Source organism: Cetorhinus maximus, chromosome 7 (genome assembly GCF_964194155.1).
Source record: "Cetorhinus maximus chromosome 7, sCetMax3.hap1.1, whole genome shotgun sequence".
NCBI lineage: Eukaryota > Metazoa > Chordata > Chondrichthyes > Lamniformes > Cetorhinidae > Cetorhinus > Cetorhinus maximus.
Genome location: NC_135885.1, coordinates 2995636 through 3015381, shown reverse-complemented (window position 1 = coordinate 3015381; position 19746 = coordinate 2995636). Strand labels below are relative to the sequence as shown.

Genomic DNA, 19746 nt, shown 5'->3' with positions numbered 1-19746 from the left:
GTTCGCAGTGTGGTGCATTTGTGTGTCCTGGAAGCTACATATATTAGTACACGGGGCCCTGCTCTTTTCAGACAGGAGGGACATGTACACACCTGTTCTTACACTTATTTTGTTTAGCTGAAACAGGCGCAAAGTGACAGCCATTCGCTGGTTCATTCCTCGGCAATGCATTGACCAATCAGGGCCAAGCTGCCTGATTTAAATTTCAAACAATGTTTGGCATATAATTGTCAGTCACCATCAACCAGTGCATTCTCCATGGCAACGCCTTTACCAAACAGAGTCCACTTGCCAACCAATCAGCACTCTCTTCTCATACAATATAAATATGTTGATTCCCCTGATGTTGGTATTTTCTTGTGAATTGTCCTGATTAGTGCAAGGCAAAAAACTTCAACAATAAATGTCTCTTTTTTTCTGCAATACTTAAGCTATATACTGCCAAAAATCTATTTGTTTATGATGTTGCTAATACGCGGGTACTGGGGTGAAATCTCCCACTGTGTTAATGATGTAGTTAATACGCAGTGATGGGGGGAATCTCCCGCCATGTTTACAATGCTGTTAAGATGTAGTGATGGGAAAATCGCCCACTGTGTTTACGATGTTATTAATATGCAGTGATGGGGGAAATATCCCACTGTATTTACGATGTTGTAGTATGCATAAATGGGTCTTTTTCTGATTGGCAGGATGTGACCAGTGGAATCCCACAGGGGTCTGTACCGGGGCCTCAACTTTTTACAATTTACATCAGTGACTTAGATGAGGGGAGTGAAGACATTGTAGCTAAATTTGCAGATGACACAAAGATAGGTAGGAAAGTATGTGGTGAAGAAGATATAAGGAGGTTGCAGATGGATATAGATAGGTTGAGTGAGTGGGCAAAGATCTGGCAAATGGAGTTTAATGTGGGAAAATGTGAAGTTCACTTTGGCAGGAAGAACAAAAAAGCAGAGTATTACTTAAATGGAGGACGGCTGCAGAATTCTGAAGTGCAGAGGGATCTAGGTGTTCTAGTACATGAGTCACAAAAAGTTAGTCTGCAGGTACAGCAAGTAATTAAGAAGGCTAATGGAATATTATCCTTTATTACGAGAGGGAATGAACATAAAAATAAGGATGTTATGCTTCAGTTATACAGGGCATTGGTGAGACCGCATCTCGAATACTGTGTGCAGTTTTGGTCTCCTTATTTAAGGAAGGATGTAAATGCATTGGAGGCAGGTCAAAGGAGGTTTACTAGATTGATACCTGGAATAAGTGGGTTGTCTTATGAGGAAAGGTTGGACAGACTGGGCTTGTTTCCACTGGAGTTTAGAAGAGTGAGGGGTGATTTGATTGAAGTTTACAAGATCCTGAACGGCCTTGACAAGGTGGACGTTGAAAGGATGTTTCCTCTTGTGAGTGAGTCCAGAACTAGGGGGTCACTGTTTTAAAATTAGGGGTCGCCCTTTGAGGACAGAGATGAGGAGAATTTTTTTCTCTCAGAGGGTTGTGCGACTTTGGAATTCTCTGCCTCAGAAGGGGGTGGAGGCGGGGCCATTGAATATTTTTAAGGCAGAGGTAGATAGATTCTTGTTAGGCAAGGGAATCAAAGGTTATCGAGGTTACATAGGAAGGTGGAAATCGAAACACAGGAAGATCAGCCATGATCTTATTGAATGGCGGAGCAGGCTCGAGGGGCCGAATGGTCTACTCCTGTTCCTATTTCTTATGTTCTTATTATACAGTGACGGGATAGGAAATCGCCCACTGTGTTTACGATGTTGCTAATACACACTGATGGGAGAAATCTCCCTCTATTTTTATGATATTGTTAACACACAGTGACAGGGGGCGACCTCCCACTGTGTTTACAATGGGGGAAGCGTTGGCGTAGTGGTATTGTCACTGGACTAGCAATCCAGAGACCCAGGGTAATGCTCTGGGGACCCGGGTATGAATCCCACCACGGTAGATGGTGGAATTTGAATTCAACAAAAATCTGGAATTAAAAGTCTGATGATGACCACAAACCATTGTCGATTGTTGTAAAAATCCATCTAGGAAGGAAATCTGCCATCCTTACCTGGTATGGCCTACATGTGACTCCAGACACACAGCAATGTGGTTGACCCTTAAATGCCTTCTGAATGAGGGCAATTAGAGATGGGCAATAAATGCTGGCCTAGCCAGCGACACCCACATTCCATACAGAGTGATGGGAGATTTGCCTAGTGTGTTTATGATGCTGTTAAGACACAGTAAAGGTGGGTGAGGGAAACTTGCCCCAACGATGATGATGTTTGATGTCTGCCACTCACCAGCATCTGTGAAATAGTAGCAGTAGAATGAAACACTGTCTGCCAAACAATAGAGTTTTCCACTCAGGTAGACCACTATTCGGAGTGCGAAGGAGGCCAGGTACATACTCAAAATGACAATATCCAGCAAATTCCACCAGTCCAACAGGTAACTGCGCAGCCCCTCGATCCACACCTCCTTACACTCATACCAGAAGAACCCTTCAGAGGGAGGACAAAGTGGTTAGAACATTGTGCCCTGGGAGTCGACTACAGTCTCCCTACCTCAATCCCTCCAATCTCCTCCCTCCTGTCCATTCCATTAGGGGTTTCCATTCTGCATTCTCCACATGTCACCCAAGTGAAAACTCTGTCTAATCCTCTCTGGAAAGAGGCGGAGACACTTCAGTTCATGTGGAGAGGCTGGGGAAGCCGGGGTTGTTCTCCTTGGAGAGGAGAAGGTTAAGAGAAGATTTAATAAATCATGTTAACCAATCAGTTAATAAATGATGAAGTATTTGGAGAGTAAACAAGGAGAAACTGTTTCCAGTGGCAGGAGGGTTGGTAACCAGAGGGACACAGATTGAAGAGAACTGGAAAAGAACCAGAAGTGACTGGGGGGAAAGGTTAGCACAGCGAGTGGTTATGATCTGGAATGCATCGCATTTAAAGGGTGGTGGAAGCAGATTCAAGAGTAACTTTCAAAAGGGAATTGGATAAATACTTGAAGGGGTACAGTTTGCAGGGGTATGGGGGAAGAGCTGAGGGAGTGGGACTAAGTGGACAGCTCTTTCAAAGAGCTGGCACAGGCACGATGGACTGAATGGCCTCCTTCAGTTTGGTAAGATTCTGTAATTCTGACAAAGAAATAGATTATCTGCTTATTATCACGCTGTTGTTTGTGGGATCTTGCTGTGCGCAAACTGGCTGCCGTATTTCCAACATTACAACACTAACTACACTTCAAAAAGTACGCCATTGGCTGTGAGGTGTTTTGGGATGTCCTGAGGTAGTGAAAGGTGCTATCGAAATGCAAGTAATAAAACCGGAGAAGTGTTGGAAAAACTCAGCAGGTCTGGGAGCACCTGTAGAGAGAGAGAAACAGAGTTAACGTTTCGAGTCTATTATGACTCTTCTTTGGAACTCAAACAGATCTTTTAGTCTGTTTTTCGCTTTCCAAACTTGCTTGTCTCCTAGTTTCCTCATTAGAAACACGGAAAATCTTTTGTCATTCTCCTTCCACACACATATTGCCGCAACTGTTACCTCTGAGAAACTGTTAACTCACCCACTACCCAAACCATGTGGAAGGAGTTGAGGTAGATCGGTTCATTCCTGGATGAGGCCAAATCCCGGAACTGTTGGGCGACTATCGACTCCACCAGGAGCAACACCAGAAACCAGACATAGGAAGAGGAGTGAAGGAGGAACTTAATGACCGGGGTCCGAACAATTTGTCCAAGCTGAAACACAACCAGCGGAAAAAAAAACAGACATTGGAAAACCGAGAGATCGATGCAGGTTAGGCAGCACGCGGCTTGAGTGCGTGGTGTTTTACAGGAGATAGATCTCTAACCCTCCAGCACTGATGACTAAAGAGTTCCTGGTCTATTCCTATCTTCACTCTGCCCGTGCTTGTGTGTCACCTTGGGAAGATGGTGGTGTAGCGGTAATGACACTGGACCAATAATCCAAAGACCCAGGCTAATCCTCTGGGGACATGGGTTCAAACCCCACCATGGCAGCTGGTGGGATTTGAATTCAGTTGAAAGCCAGTCTCGGTAATGGTGGCCATCACTGATTGTTCTAAAACCTATCTGTCCAATAATCCCTTTAGGGAAGGAAATCTGCTGTCCTTACCAGGTCTGGCCTACATGTGACTCCAGACCCACAGCAATGAGGTTGACTCTTAACTGCCCTCTGGAATGGGTGAGGAAGCCACTCAGTTCAAGGGCAATTAGGGATGGGCAACAAATGCTGGCCTCGCCAGTGATGCCCACATCCTATGAAAGAATAAAAAAACAGGGATGAGGGACATTGGTCCTGAGGAGAGGTTGGTAAAGTTGGGACTGTTCTCCTTGGACTGGAGATGGTGAAGCAGTGACCTACAGAGATTTGCAAAACAATGAGAGGTTTTGATGGGGTAGAGAGAGAAAAGCTCACCCTGTGGTGATTGGCTCAATAGCCAGAGATTTAAAATCATCGGGTAAAGGTCTCGAGGGCCGAGGAGGAGAAATGTTTTCACTCAGAGAGTTGTTGGGATCAGAAACACTCGAGCTGGAAAAGTGGAGGAAGCTGATTCCATCAATAATTTTAGAAGGGAGGTGGACAATAACCCAAGGCCCTGTCTGGCCTCTCAGGTGTAAAATATCCCCCGGTCAGTATTAGGAGAAGAGCAAGGAAGTTGGTGTCCTGGGCCTAATATTTGCCCCTTGACCAATATCACAAAACATATTATCTTGTCATTGTCACATTGCAGTTTGTGGGATCTTGTTGTGCACAAATTCCCCTTCCTCCACCCCCTCCCGAACATCCCCCACTCCCACACCTGCCCCTTCCCCATCCCCATTCCAACATCCCCTCCTCCACCCCCGCAACATCGCCCTCCCCCAACTCCCCCAGCATCCCCCTCCCCCAAATCCCCCAACATCCCGCTCCCCACCCACTCCCAACACATTCCCCTCTCCCAAGCCCTCCCCCAGTTTCTCCTGCAACAACCTCCTCCCCCAGCCGCTCTCCCTACACATTCTGCTTCCCCCAAAGCCCCCTCCCCCAGCAACACCGCTCCCCTACCACAGCCCCTCCCCCAGTGTGCACATGCCCCCCTTCTTCCTCCTCCCACTGTACCTTGGATTTGGGAGCGATCCAGTAGAACAGACTTAGCAAGGGCATGGTGAGGAACATCCCAAAGGAGACACATACGAGTGAGATGGTCCTGCTGCCTCTCCACCAGGTTAGCTTCCCACACCAGATCGAGGTGAGGACCTGTTGGCAAATTGGGTGAGCCACAAACTGGAGGAAACAAAGACAGCCAATGAGATGTGAAGAGAAGAGTATCAAAGGGAGAACATTAGTGAGCCGCCAACGATACTGCCACAGGAATCTCGCTAACCCCCTTCCATCCTATAGGGCTTTAAAAGGATTGCGATGATTCAGGAAAGGGTTAACTCAAAAGCAGCAGGGACAATGCTAATGTTCTAGAACCGAGCAGTGATTGGGGTAAAAATGAGCAGAGTGGGTCCGGGAGAGAGAGAGTGAGAGTGACAAAGTCAACAGGGCAGTAATGATTAAGGTGACTTCAGGAATAATTAGAAAGAAAAAGTCAAAGCTAAAGACATTATATATGAATGTGTGAAGTATTTGCAACAGATTAGATGCATTAATAGCAAAAAAGAAATGAATGGGTTTGATCTAATAGTCATTACAGAGACTTAGTTGCAAAGTGACCAAGGCTGGGAAATAAATACTCCAGAATATTCAACTTTTTGAAGAGAAAAGACAAAATGGAAAGGGAGGGGAGGCAGCCCTGATAACAGAGGATGGGGTAAAAACAGTCGAGAGGAAGGATCTTAGATTGGAAAAATCCAAGATATTGAATAAGTTTAAGAGGAAGAAGCAGCAAAGAGGCAGAAAACGTTGGTGGGAGATGTTTATAGACCCCATGACAGTAGATGTAGTGTCGGATAGGGCATAAATCAGGAAATTAGAAGCACATTTAATGAGATTCAGTAATCAAGTGGACTTCAATCTCCATATAGATTAGGCAAATAAATTTGCAGTAATAGTGTGGAGGACAAGTTCATGGACTGTATTGAAGGTAGTTTTTTACATCAGTGTGTCGAGAACCTGATGGGGAAGAGGCTATTTTGGATCTGGTGCTGTGTCATAAGAAAGGGTTAATTAATAAACCTATAGTAAAGAGGCCTCTAGGGGAGAGTAATTATAATATAATTGAATTTTATATTGAGCTTGAGAGCAATTTGGTTAAGCCCAAAATTGTGATCTTGAATCTAAGCAAAGCGAGCTGCTTAGGTAGGAGGGGTAGGTTGCCTCAGGTAGATAGGAAACAACATTAAAAGATATGGGAGGGATTTCCCAGCACTGCCCACCGCTGGGAGCTTCCAGTCCAGCCAAAAGTCGATGGGCCATTGGTGAGCCCGCCATAGCAATGCCGGAACATCCCAGCCACGGTGGCTGACAAGCAATGGCTAACGTTTAAAGAATTAATACATAATTTGCAACAGGTATACATTCCTTTGAGGCACAAGTTCCTCCACAGAGGAAAAGGTCCAACCATAGCTCGGAGTTAAAGGTAGAATTAAATCAGAGGGAGAAGATTAGAATGTTATCGAGATGAATAGTAAGGCGTAGGATTGAGAAGATTTTAGAATTCAGCAAAGGATGAGCAAGAAGTTAATAAGGAAAGAGAAAAGAGATTAGGGGCGTAGACTAGCAAAGACACATATGGCTGGATTTTAGCAGAGTCGTGGAGAATCTGGGCACCTTTAGAATTGGCAGGTGAGACTCAGATCTGGGTAGGGGGTGGGGCATGAAGCATACACGAGAGAAACCTGAGGTCAACAGGCCCATTTACACTCCATGCACAGGGCAAGCAGACCCAATTTTCACTCCAGGAATAGCCTCAATCCGCAGTGTGTGTTCCACAACTTCAAGGTGGAGATGTAAATGCTCGTGGAGGCTGGATAAGGTATGTGGAACTGTAAAGCTGTCATTATTTAAATACCCTGCTCCTGACCTCATTACAGCCTTGGCCCAAACACAGACAAAAGAGCTGAACTCCCGAGGTGAGGTGTGAGTGATTGCCCTTGACATCAAGGCAGCATTTGACCGAGTGTGGCATCAAGGAGCCCTAGCAAAACTGGAGTCAATGGGAATCAGGGGGAAAACTCTCCGCTGGTTGGAGTCATACCCAGCACCATATGTTCCTTTGGGAAGATGGTTGTGGTTGTTGGAGGTCAGTCATCTCAGCTCCAGGACATCACTGCAGGAGTTCCTCAGGGTAGTGTCCTCGGCCCAACAATCTTCAGCTGCTTCATCAATGACCTTCCTTCCACCATAAGGTCAGAAGTGGGGATGTTGGCTGATGATTGCACAATGTTCAGCACCATTCGCGACTCCTCAGATACTGAAGCAGTCCATGTCCAAATGCAGCAAGACCCGGACAATATCCAGGCATTTTTCACGAGTCAGGCAGGCCAAGTCAGGCATTTTCCCAACTTCTGCTACCCACATGAAAATCCAGTCCATAAGAACAGATTGTAAACATTTCTATCAGTATTTAAACAGGAGGAGGTTAATGAAAGTAAACATGAGCCTATTAGAGGCCGAGAAGGTGAAATTATAATGGAGAATAAGGAAATGGCAGAAAAAGCTGAGCTTAGCTGAAGTGAACTGGGATATTAGGGTAGGGGATAGTTCAATAGGGAAGCAGTGGCAGGCACTGGGGATATTTCAGGATACACAGAATAAGTATATTTACACTATAAATAAAATTCTAAAGGGAGGGCCCACCATCTGTGGTTAACTAAAGAAGTGAGGAAAAGTATAGGGGCATTGGGTACAAGAGCAGGGAGGTTTTGATGATCTTTTATAAGACACTGGTTAGGCCTCAGCTGGAGTATTGTGTACAGTCCTGGGCACCACACTATAGGAAGGATGTGAACGCATTGGAGAGAGTGCAGAAGATGTTTACGAGAATGGTTCCAGGGCTGAGACACTTCAGTTATGAGGAAAGATTGGAGAAGTTGGGACTGTTTTCCTTGGAGAGGAGAAGGCTAAGAGGAGACTTGATAGAAGTTTTCAAAATCATAAGGGGTCTGGACAGAGTAGATGGGGAGAAACTGTACCCACTCCTAAACGGACCCAAAACCAGAGGGCACAGTTTTAAAGTGATTTGCAAAAGAAGCAAATGCGAGGTGAGAAAAAACTTTTTCACACAGCGAGTAGTTAGGGTTTGGAATGCACTGCCTGGAAGTGTGGTGGAGGCAGATTCAAGTGAAGCATTCAAGGGGGCATTGGATGATTATTGAAATAGAAACAATGTGCAGGGTTACGGGGAAAAGGCAGGAGATTGGCACTAAGTTAAAATGGTCAGCGAGCTGGTGCAGACACGATGGGCTGAATGGCCTCCTTCTGCACCTTAACAATTCTGTGATTCTGTATCAAACTGAAAGAAAAAGCATATAACTAACTGCGCAAAGATGACTGGCAGGTCAGAATACAAAGAACAGCAGAGAATGACTAAAATGTTAATCAGGAGAAAGAAATTAGAATAGAAGAGGAAGTTAGTTAGAAATGTAAAAATAGACAGCAAGGGTATCTACAGGTAGTTAAAAAGGGAAATACTAAGTGAGTGTTGGTCCTCCAGAGGATGAGAATGGGGCGTTAATAGTAGATAATAAGGAAATGGCAGATGAAATGAACTAATATTTTGCTTCTGTCTTCACTATAGAGGATACAAAAAACATTCCAGTAATAGCTGTAAATCAGGAGGTGAACGGGAGAGAGGAACTTGATGAAATTGTAATCACTATGGAAGCAGTACTGAGCAAACTGATGGAGCTGAGGGCATTGGTTTTAATTTTCTAAAATTCTGGATTCTGGAAAGGTTACATCAGACTGGAAAATAGCAAATATAACCCCTCTATTCAAGAGGAGAGGGAGGCACAAAAGTGGAAACTATAGGCCAGTTAGCTTGACATCTTTCGTGGGGAAGGCGTTGGGATCGATCATTAAGGAGGTTATAGCTGGGCACTTCGAAAAACTCAAGGCAATTGGACAGAGTCAGTATGGTTTTGTGAAAGGAAATAATGTTTATTAAATTTATTGGAATTTTTTGAAGGAGTAACATGCGCTGTGGATAAAGGGGAGTCTGTAGACATGCTGTACTTGGATTTCCAGGAGGCATTTGATAAGGTGCCACATCAAAGGTTATTGTGGAAAATAAAAGCTCCTGGTGTAGGGGGGGTAATACATCAGCCTGGATAGAGGATTGGCTGCCTGGCAGAAAAGAGAGTATGTATAAATGGGTCTTTGTCCGATTGGCAGGATGGTGACGAATGGAGTCCTGCAGAGGTATGTGCTTTTTACAATTTACACCAATGATTTAGATGAGGGGAGCGAAGGCATGGTAGCTAAATTTGCAGATGCCACAAAGGTAGGTAGGAAAGTATAAAAGGAAAATACCGCAGGTGCTGGAAATCTGAAATAAAAACAGAAAATACTGGGAAAGCTCAGCAGGTCTGACAACCTCTGTGGAGAGAGAAACAGAGTTAACGTTTCGAGTCCGTATGACCCTTCCTCAGAGCTAAGGAGAAGTAGAAATGTGATGGATTTTATCCTGGGGGTGGAGCAGGTGGAGCAAAATAGGTCAGGGATAGGTGGGAGCTCAGGAGAGATTGACAAAGATGTCAAGGACACAGGACAAAGGGATTGTTAATGCTAGTGTTAAAGACTAAAGGAGGTTCTGATAGTGGCCTAAAGGTAAGATAATATGTTAATAGTAGAACAAGGGCCAGTGCTCTGTGAAATAGTAACATAGAAACAAGTGATAGAAGGCCCTGTGGGAGTGGGGGTGGGTTTGGGGGGTGGTTGGGGAAAATGGGTTATAAGATTTTTAATGAATAAATAAGTAAATAAATATAGATAAATAAATAAATGAAATGAAATGAAATAAATAAATAAATGATTGGATTAAAAAAGGGGTAAAGATGGAGGAGACTGTTCATGATCTGGTTTGTTAACCTCAATTTTCAGTCCGGAAGGCTGTAAAGTGCCTAGTTGGAAGATGAGGTGCTGTTCCTCCAGTTTGCGTTGAGCTTCACTGGAACAATGCAGCAGGCCAAGGACAAACATGTGGGCAAGAGAGCAGGGTGGAGTGTTGAAATGGCAAGCGACAGGGAGGTTTGGGTCATGCTTGTGGACTGAGCAAAAGTGTTCTGCAAAGTGGTCACCCAGTCTGCATTTAGTCTCCCCGATGTAGAGGAAACCGCATTGGGAGCAGCGAATGCAGTAGACTAAATTGAGGGAGGTGCAAGTGAAATGCTGCTTCACCTGAAAGGAGTGTTTGGCCCCTTGGACGGTGAGGAGGGGGGAAGTAAATGGGCAGGTGTTGCACCTTCTGCGATTGCATGGGAAGGCGCCGTGGGAAGGGGTTGAGGAGTTGGAGGCTATTGAGGAGTGGACCAGGATGTCACGGAGGGAATGGTCCCTACAGAATTCCAACAGAGGGGGTGAAGGGAAGATGTGTTTGGTGGTGGCATCATGCTGGAGTTGGCGGAAATGGCGGAGGATGAGCGTTTGAATGCGGAGGCTGGTGGGGTGAAAAGTGAGGACAAGGGGGACCCTATCATGGTTCTGGGAGGGAGAGGAAGGTGTGAGGGCAGAGGTGTGGGAGATGGGTCGGACATGGTTGAGGGCCCTGTCAACCACAGTTGGGGGTAAACCTTGGTGAAGGAAGAAAGAAAACATGTCAGAAGAGTCATTTTGGAAGGTGGCATCATTGGAATAGATCAATGGAGGCGAAGGAACTGAGAGAATGGGATGAAGTCCTTACAGGAAGCGGGGTGTGAGGAGCTGTAGTCGAGGTAGCTGTGGGAGTCGGTAGGCTTGTAATGGATATTGGTGGACAGTCTATCATCAGAAATTGAGACAGAGAGGTCAAGGAAGGGAAGGGAAGTGTCAGTGATGGACCATGTGAAGGTGATGGAGGAGTGGAGATTGGAAGCAAAATTGATCATTTTTTCCAGGTCCAGATGAGAGCACGAAGCAGCACCGAAGTAATCATCGATGTACCGGAGAAAGAGTTGTGGGAGGGCCCTGAGTCGGACTGGAACAAGGAATGTTGAACATAAAAATAAGGATGTTATGCTTCAGTTATACAGGGCATTGGTGAGACTGCACCTCGAATACTGTGTGCAGTTTTGGTCTCCTTATTTAAGGAAGGATGTAAATGCATTGGAGACGGTTCAGAGGAGGTTTACTAGATTGATACCTGGAATGAGTGGGCTGTCTTATGAGGAAAGGTTGGACAAACTGGGCTTGTTTCCACTGGAGTTTAGAAGAGTGAGGGGTGATTTGATTGAAGTTTACAAGATCCTGAACGGCCTTGACAAGGTGGATGTGGAAAGGATGTTTCCTCTTGTGGGTGAGTCCAGAACTAGGGGGTCACTGTTTTAAAATTAGGGGTCGCCCTTTTAGGACAGAGATGAGGAGCAATTTTTTCTCTCTGAGGGTTGTGCGACTTTGGAACTCTCTGCCTCAGAAGGTGGTGGAGGCAGAGTCATTGAATATTTTTATGGTGGAGGTAGATAGATTCTTGTTAGGCAAGGGAATCAAAGGTTATCGGGGGTAGATGGGAATGTGGAAATCGAAACACAAACAGATCAGCCATGATCTTATTGACTGGCAGAGCAGGCTCGAGGGGCCGAATGGCCCACTCCTGTTCCTATTTTGTATGTTTGTATAACAATAAAACATATTTTGTATCTGTCTTCACAGTAGAAGCCACAATAAACATTCCAGAAATAATGGAGAGCCAAGGGTCTAGACTGAATGAGGAATCTGTATAAGAAATAGTACTGGAGAAATTCATGGGACTAAGTGGCGACTAATCCCCTGGACCTGTGGTTGTAAAAGGGGTAGCTGCAGAGATAGTGGGTGCATTGGTTTTGATCTTCCTGAATTCCTTAGATTCTAGAACAGTTCCCAAGGATTGAAAGATAGCAAACATAATCCTGCTATTTAAGAAAAGAGGAAGAGAGAAAATGGGGAACTACAGGAAAGTTGACCTAACATCAGCAGTAGGAACAATGTGAGAATCTATTCTGAGGGAGGTGGTAACTGGACACTTCAAAAATCATCCCATGAGGTGCCACACAAGAGGTCATTACACAAAACTACGGCTCATGGGATTGGGGGTAGTATATGTGCATGGATTGAGGATTTGTCAACGAAAATGGAAAGTAAGAACAAACAGGACATTTTCAGGTTGGCAGGTTGTAACTAGCCAGGTACTGTAAGGATCAGTAGTTGGGACTCAGCTATTTACAATTTATAATCAATGATTTAGATGAAGGGTACTGAGCGTAGTGTATTAAAGATTGCTGACAATACGAAGTAGGCTGTGAGGAGGACACAAAGGGGCTGCAGAGGGACACAGACACTTTGGGTGAGTGGGCAAGGACATGGCCGATGGAGAATACAACGTAGCAAAGTGTGAACTTATCCAGTTTGGTGGGAAAAATAACAAAACAGAATATATTTTGAATGGTGAGAGACTGGGAAATGTTTGTATTCTGAGGGCCCCGGGTACACTTGTACATGAATCACAGAAAGTTAACATGCAGGTACAGCAAGCAATTAGGAAAGCAAATGTTATGGTGTCTTTGGTTGCAAAGGGATTGTAAGTGAGGAATTTTAATGCAATTGCACAAGGCATTGGTGAGGCCACACTTTTTGGTCTCCTTACCTAAGCAAGGACATAGATGAGGTGAAAGAAAGGTTCAATAGGCTGGTACCCGGGATGAAGGGACTGTTTTATGAAGAGAAATTGAGTAGACTAGGCTTATATTCCCTAAGATGTAGAAAAATGAGAGATGATCTCATTGAAACATATAAAATTCTTCAGGGGCTCAGCAAGCTAGACACTGAGAGGTTGTTTGCCCCTGGTTGGAGAGTCTGGAACCAGGGGTCACAGCCTCAGAATAAGAGGTGACCAATTAGGTCCACAATGAGGAGAAATATTTGCACTCAAAGGGTTGAGAACTTTCGGAATTCTCTACTCCGGAGAGCTGTGGATGCTTAGTTATTGAGTATGTTCAAGACTGAGGTTGACGGATTTTTGGGTACTAAGGGAATTAAGTGAAATGGAGGAGAGAGAGGAAGTGGATTTGAGGTAGGAGATGGTGTTGTTGAATGGTGGAGCAGGCTCAGAGGACTGGATGGCCTACTCCAGCTTCTATTTCCTATGTTATTACGAGTCCCCTCCCCCTCTGAAGCAAATCGTTTGGTCCCTCCCCCAGGGCAGACATCCCAGTAACACTCACCCGCTTCTGATTGTAGTTGACAGCAAGACGTAGCCTGCCCAAGTTGGGAATCCCTTCCTCAAAGGCCTGGTTGTCCACATCCTCCACGTTTTCCTCACCGCAGTCGTTCAGCACAGCGTTCACTTCACTCTGGTTCCGGCACATTCCAAGCAATTCCACCGCCAGGTCCTGACAGAGTTCCTCCAGATTCAGGTACTCAGGCTGCAAAAGAAGAACATCAACACGGCTTTGGATCCCAAAAATGATTTGTGCTCACCTGGTTGCCGGTAACATCACTCAGGGGAGTGTGGCGCAGATTTACCAGGATACCTGAACTCCAAGTGTTAAATGACGAGGAGAGATTCAACAGCTGTATTCCCTGGAATTTAGAGGGTTAGCGGGGGGTGACCTGATCCAAGTTTTGAAGATATGAAAAGGAACAGATAGCGTAGACTGAGAGAAACTATTTTTGCTGAGGTAAAACTAAAATACTGCGGATGCTGGAAATCTGAAATAAAAACAGAAAATGCTGGAAAAACTCAGCAGGTCTGACAGTGTCTGTGGAGAGAGAGAGACAGAGTTAACGTTTCGAGTCCGTGTGACTCTTCTTCAGAGCTAAAGAGAAGTAGAAATGTGATGGATTTTATACTGTTAAAGAGGGGGTGGAGCAGGTGGAAAAGGAGAGATTGACAAAATTGTCATGGACACAAGACAAAGGGAATGTTAACGGTAGCGTTAAAGAATAAAGATGGTGCTGATGGTGACATAAAGGTCTGAAAGCAGAAGGTGTTAATAGCAGAACAAAGATCAGCGCTCTGTGAAAACAAAACAGAAGAACAAGTGACAGATGGTCCTGTTGGGGGGGGGGTGGGAAAGGGTTAAAAATTAACAAATGAGTAAAAGAATAAAATGTAAATCGATAGATACATCAATAAATAAATATTGGATTTACAAAGGGGGTGGGGATGGAGGAGAGAGTTCATGATCTAAAATTGTTGAACTCAATATTCAGTCCGGAAGGCTGTAAAGTGCCTAGTCGGAAGATGAGGTGCTGTTCCTCCAGTTTGCGTTGAGCTTCACTGGAACAATGCAGCAAGCCAAGGACGGACGTGTGGGCAAGAGAGCAGGGTGGAGTGTTGAAATGGCAAGCGACAGGGAGATCTGGGTCATCTTCCGATTAGGCACTTTACAGCCTTCCGGACTTAACATTGAATTCAACAACTTCAGACCATGAACTCTTAATCCAATATTTACTGTTATTTACTAACATTAACTCTGTTTCTTTCTCTCCACAGATGCTGCCAGACCTGCTGAGTTTTTCCAGCATTTTCTGTTTTTATTAACTATTTTTGTTGGGCTGGGCTGGGACATAGTCTAAAAATTACAGACAGACCTCTCAAGAGGGAAATTAGGAAACTTTTCTACGCACAAAGGGTGTAGAACTCAGTTCCGCAAATAGCAATTGATGCTAAATCAAAATCAATTATTAATTTTGAATCTGAGACTTTAGTAAGTTAGTGTTAAGGCCTCCTACATTCTAACCCCCCCGGTAAACTTGAGGTCACCCAAAACTCCGCTGCCTGTGTCTTAATTTGCACCAAGTCCTGTTCACCCCTGTGCTCGCTGATCTACATTGGCGCCTGATCAAGCAACGTCTTAAAATTCTCATCCTTGTTTTAAAATGCCTCCTTGGCCTCCCCCCACTCCCTATCTCCTAATCCCCTCCAGCCCCACTACCCTCTGAGATCTCTGCGCTCCTCTAATCCTGGCCTCTTTGAGTATCCCTGGTTTTAATCACTCCGCCATTGGCAGTCGTGCTTTTAGCTGCTCGGAATGGCCTCTCTGCACCCTCTCCGCCTGTCTCCTCCACTGAGACTCTCCTTAAAACCTACCGCTTTGACCAAACTATTAGTCCCCTGTGGCCTAATATCTCCTTTTGAGGCTGGGTGTGAAATTTTGGTTTATGGTGTTCTTGTCAAGTGTCTTGGGACACTTCATTACGTTAAAGACATTATGTAAATATAAACAGAAACAGAAAATGCTGGAAAAACGGCATCTGTGGAGAGAAAGACAGAGTTAACGTTTCGAGTCCATATGACTCTTCTTCAGAACTAAGGAGAAGTAGAAATGTGGTGAAATATATACTGTTTAAGGGGGGTTGGGACAGATGAAGCTGGATAGAAGGCTAGTGATAGGTGGAGGCAAAGGAGAGATTGCCAAAGATGTCATAAACAAAAGGTGGAAGGGGTGTTGATGGTGGTGACACTGGCTAAAGGAGGTGCTAATGGGGACATTGAGTAGAAAGCAGGATGAGCAAGTGACTGTTGGCCCGAGTGGGGGTGGGGTGGGGGGAGGGGACGGTGTGCCTGCTGCATTGTTCCAGTGAAGCTCAACGCAGACTGGAGGAACAGCACCTCATCTTCCGACTAGGCACTTTACAGCCTTCCGGGCTTAACATTGAGTTCAACAACTTCAGATCATGAACTCTCTCCTCCATCCCCTCCCCCTTTTTGATCCCCTTTTTTCAAATATTTACTTTTAAGTTTTTATATATATATTTTTTCCCACCTATTTCTATTATTATTTTTAAAATTTATTTCCATTCATTGTTTTATCCCCACCTTTTAGCCTATTTTGATCTTTTCTTTCTCACCCTCCCCTACCTCCACCTCCACTAGGGCCATCAATCACTTGCTCATCCTGCTTTCTACTCTTAATGTCCCCATTAGCACCTCCTTTAGCCAGTATCACCACCATCAACACCCCTTCCACCTTTTGTTTATGACATCTTTGGCAATCTCTCCTTTGCCTCCACCTATCACTGGCCTTCTATCCAGCTTCATCTGTCCCAATCCCCCTTAAACAGTATATATTTCACCACATTTCTACTTCTCTTTAGTTTTGAAGAGTCATACGGACTCGAAACATTAACCCTGTCTTTCTCTCCACAGACGCTGTCAGACCTGCTGAGTTTTTCCAGCAATTCTTGTTTTTGTTTCAGATTTCCAGCATCCGCAGTATTTTGCTTTTATCTTATGTAAATATAAGTTGTTGTTGGGACAATGGTAGGTGCATGGAGTTAGGTTGCAGATCAGCCATGATTTCATTGGATGATGGAACAGGGCTGAATGGCCTCCTCCTGTTCCTATGTCCCAGTGTCTGGGGAAATGGAACACTTTGCGATCCAGCTCAGATAGGGTTCCAGGGCTGAAGCCTCTAGGAATTAAAGATTAATCCCTTGGAAAAACCCAGGGAAAATGTGTATTTTTCTTCATTTTCTTTGAACAGTTTCAAGGATACAGTACAGAAGGAGGCCATTCAGCCCATCCGGTTTCCGCTAGCTCTTTGATAAAGCAACTAAATGGTCGCACTCACCCCATTCCCTGATCTTTCCATTTGGCTCTCCGAATACTTTTTGCTTTTATTTATTTGATACGAAATATTAGGAATGGGGAAAAGGGCTATTGACTGGGTGGGGCAATTTGAGGTCATATGATGAAATTCCAGGATGATGCCCTTACTGACCCAAATGTCAGTGACCAACACTCCCACAGCCAAGAGCCCCCCCCCACTGCTTCACCCCAAAACCTGCCTGGGCCCCAAACCCCTGACGAATGCCCCCAAAGGGAGCAGGGAGCGATCTGTCCCTCCACTCTCCATTTGCTGACCTCTCTCAGTGAGGTTTCCCCTTCCCCCTCTCCTCTTTCTGGGCTGGTTTGGCATACAAGAAGCAGTCTGAAGGTTGAGAACTGGTCACCGGCCACACTGTTAGAAGGTGGGAGGTGGGGGGAGGAACGTGATCCGCTCTGCTCAGGCTGCAGTTGAAAAGTCAGGGCCTAATCTTGGCGTAGTCCAGGCACTGATGTTAATTCATTCTGAAGCCGGATGGTGAAGGTGGAAACCAGGCACCGACCTCTTTACGCAACACTAGATATTTTACAGAATGCAACATTACATATATCTACCTCCACCCTAATTAACACCCAGTGTCCTAACAGCCTACATTCTGTTGAGTACCAAACAAACCAAATAAACTGAAACAAAAACAGAAATTGCTGGAAAAACTCAACAGGTCTGACAGCATCTGTGGAGAGGAGGACAGAGTTAACGTTTCGAGTCCGTATGACCCTTCATCAGAACTTCAAACCCAATAAACGACCGATCAGCTAATCAGCCCTTTAAAGGGGCACTGTAACACAAACAAAACTTACAGAGGAAACTTATCAAATGAAAACAATGCTCCCGAGGTCTGACAATGCGCTCCAGACCCTGCAGCGCCCCACCGGTAGCAGAAGCAGTGCTTCTTATATGTGCTCGAGGTATTTAATCGATCAATGCCCTTTAACCTCTGCGCCCATAACCTTAATCAGACAATGAACATACCCGTTAACAACTGGTCAGTAACGGTTTGGGTGGAATTGCATACATTCTTAAAATGAGACAGGCACGTCTCAGTATAAACCCAGCAATTAGTCTCAGAATTGTATCTGTATTAATATAAACTGGTTTCATGGTGATTGTGAGGACCCGCGGGAAATTGGGAAAGTCTGTCATGAGACGCTGATCCATGTTTCTGAATTGCAGTAACAAAAACCAGCAACAACCAGATGCCTAGACTCATGCAGCACAGATTGAGACCATTCAGCCCCTCATGCCTGTGCCAGGTCTTTGGAAGGGCTATCCCATTAATCCAACCCACCCTGTCCTTTCCACCTAGTCCTGGAAATTTCTCCTTGTTAAGTACCTGATTTCCTTTTGAAATGTATTATTGAATCTGCTTTCACTGACCCTTCAGGCAGCACATACCAGATCAAAACATCTCGCTGTGTAAAAAGAATTCTCATCTCTCCCTCTCTGGTTCTTTTCCCGATTCTCCTCAATCTGTGTCCCTCTGGTTACCGACCCTCCTGCCACTGGAAACAGTTCCTCCTTATTTACCCTATCAAACCCCTTTTTGAACATCTCTTTAATACTCCCCTGAACCTTCTCTGCTCTGTGGGGAACAAGCTCATGTTGCTGAAAGTTATTTTTGCAAACGGGTTTATTAATTCACAATGGAAATTGACTGTCCTATTCAGAATAAATTCCCCTGCCTGTTGATCTAAATGTAATACTTTCCCAGATAATCCAGTGTGATATTCAGACAAAACACTGTCCAGGATGATGGATGGAAAAATGGTATGGAACCAATCAAAACCCTAGAAAATAAATCTGGAATTGAAAGCTAATCTCAGAAACGGTGACAATGAAACTATCATCAATTGTTGTAAAAACCCACCTGGTTCACTAATGCCCTTTAGGGAGGGAAATCTGCCGTCCTTACCCGGTCTGGCCTACATGTGACTCTGGACCCACAGCAATGTGGTTGAACCTTAACTGCCCCCTGAAATGACTGAGCAAGCCACTCAGTTCAAGGGCAATTAGGGATGGGCAACAAATGTTGGCCTTGGCAGCAACGCCCACATCCCATAAATGAATAAAAACAAAGACCAAGATGACAGGAGGGGCTCTTTAGCCTAAAAGCAACTCAAGAATAGCAACAGCAGCAGCAGCCTGTGGTGTAGTGGGTCATATCACTAGAATCATAGCCTAAAGGTTCAAATCCCACTGCGGCTGCTAGAATGTAAATTCAATCAATAAATCTGAAATATAAAGCTAGTCTCAGTAATCATGACAATGATTGTTGTAAAAATACAAATTAGAAGCAGAAGTAAACCATTCAATACGATCGTGGCTGATCTGTTTGTGTTTCAAATTACACATTCCCTGATAACCTTTGATTCCCTTGCCTAACAAGAATCTATCTATCTCTACCTCAAAAATATTCAGTGACCCCGCCTCCACCACCTTCTGAGGCAGAGAATTCCAAAGTCACACAACCCTCTGAGAGAAAAAATTTCTCCTCATCTCTGTCCTAAAAGGGCGACCCCTAATTTTAAAACAGTGTCCCCTGGTTCTGGACTCACCCACAAGAGGAAACATCCTTTCCATGTCCACCTTGTCAAGATCTTTCAGGATCTTGTATACTTCAATCAAATCACCCCTCACTCTTCTAAACTCCAGTGGAAACAAGCCCAGTCTGTCCAACCTTTCCTCATAAGACAACCCACTTATTCCAGGTATCAATCTAGTAAACCTCCTCTGAACCGCCTCCAATGCATTTACATCCTTCCTTAAATAAGGAGACCAAAACTGCACACAGTATTCGAGGTGTGATCTCACCAATGCCCTGTATAACTGAAGCATAACATCCTTACTTATATGTTCAATCCCTCTCGTAATAAAGGATAATATTCCATTAGCCTTCTTAATTACTTGCTGTACCTGCAGACTAACTTTTTGTGACTCATGCACTAGGACACCTAGATCCCTCTGCACCTCAGAATTCTGTGGTCATTCTCCATTTAAGTAACAGT

At 44.7% G+C, this 19746-nt stretch overlaps 1 protein-coding gene across 1 annotated transcript in view; it reads right to left on the bottom strand.

The window, feature by feature from the left end:
- LOC144682529 (short transient receptor potential channel 2-like) overlaps window positions 1–19746 on the bottom strand; it is a 50692-nt gene that overhangs the window by 19945 nt on the left and 11001 nt on the right. Inside the window, exons 3-6 of the mRNA XM_078544948.1 lie at window positions 13352–13552; window positions 5133–5297; window positions 3574–3748; window positions 2307–2507 (exon numbers count right to left, since the gene is read on the bottom strand). Coding sequence (XP_078401074.1) covers window positions 2307–2507; window positions 3574–3748; window positions 5133–5297; window positions 13352–13552 — 742 coding nt within the window. The remainder of the gene's footprint in view (window positions 1–2306; window positions 2508–3573; window positions 3749–5132; window positions 5298–13351; window positions 13553–19746) is intronic.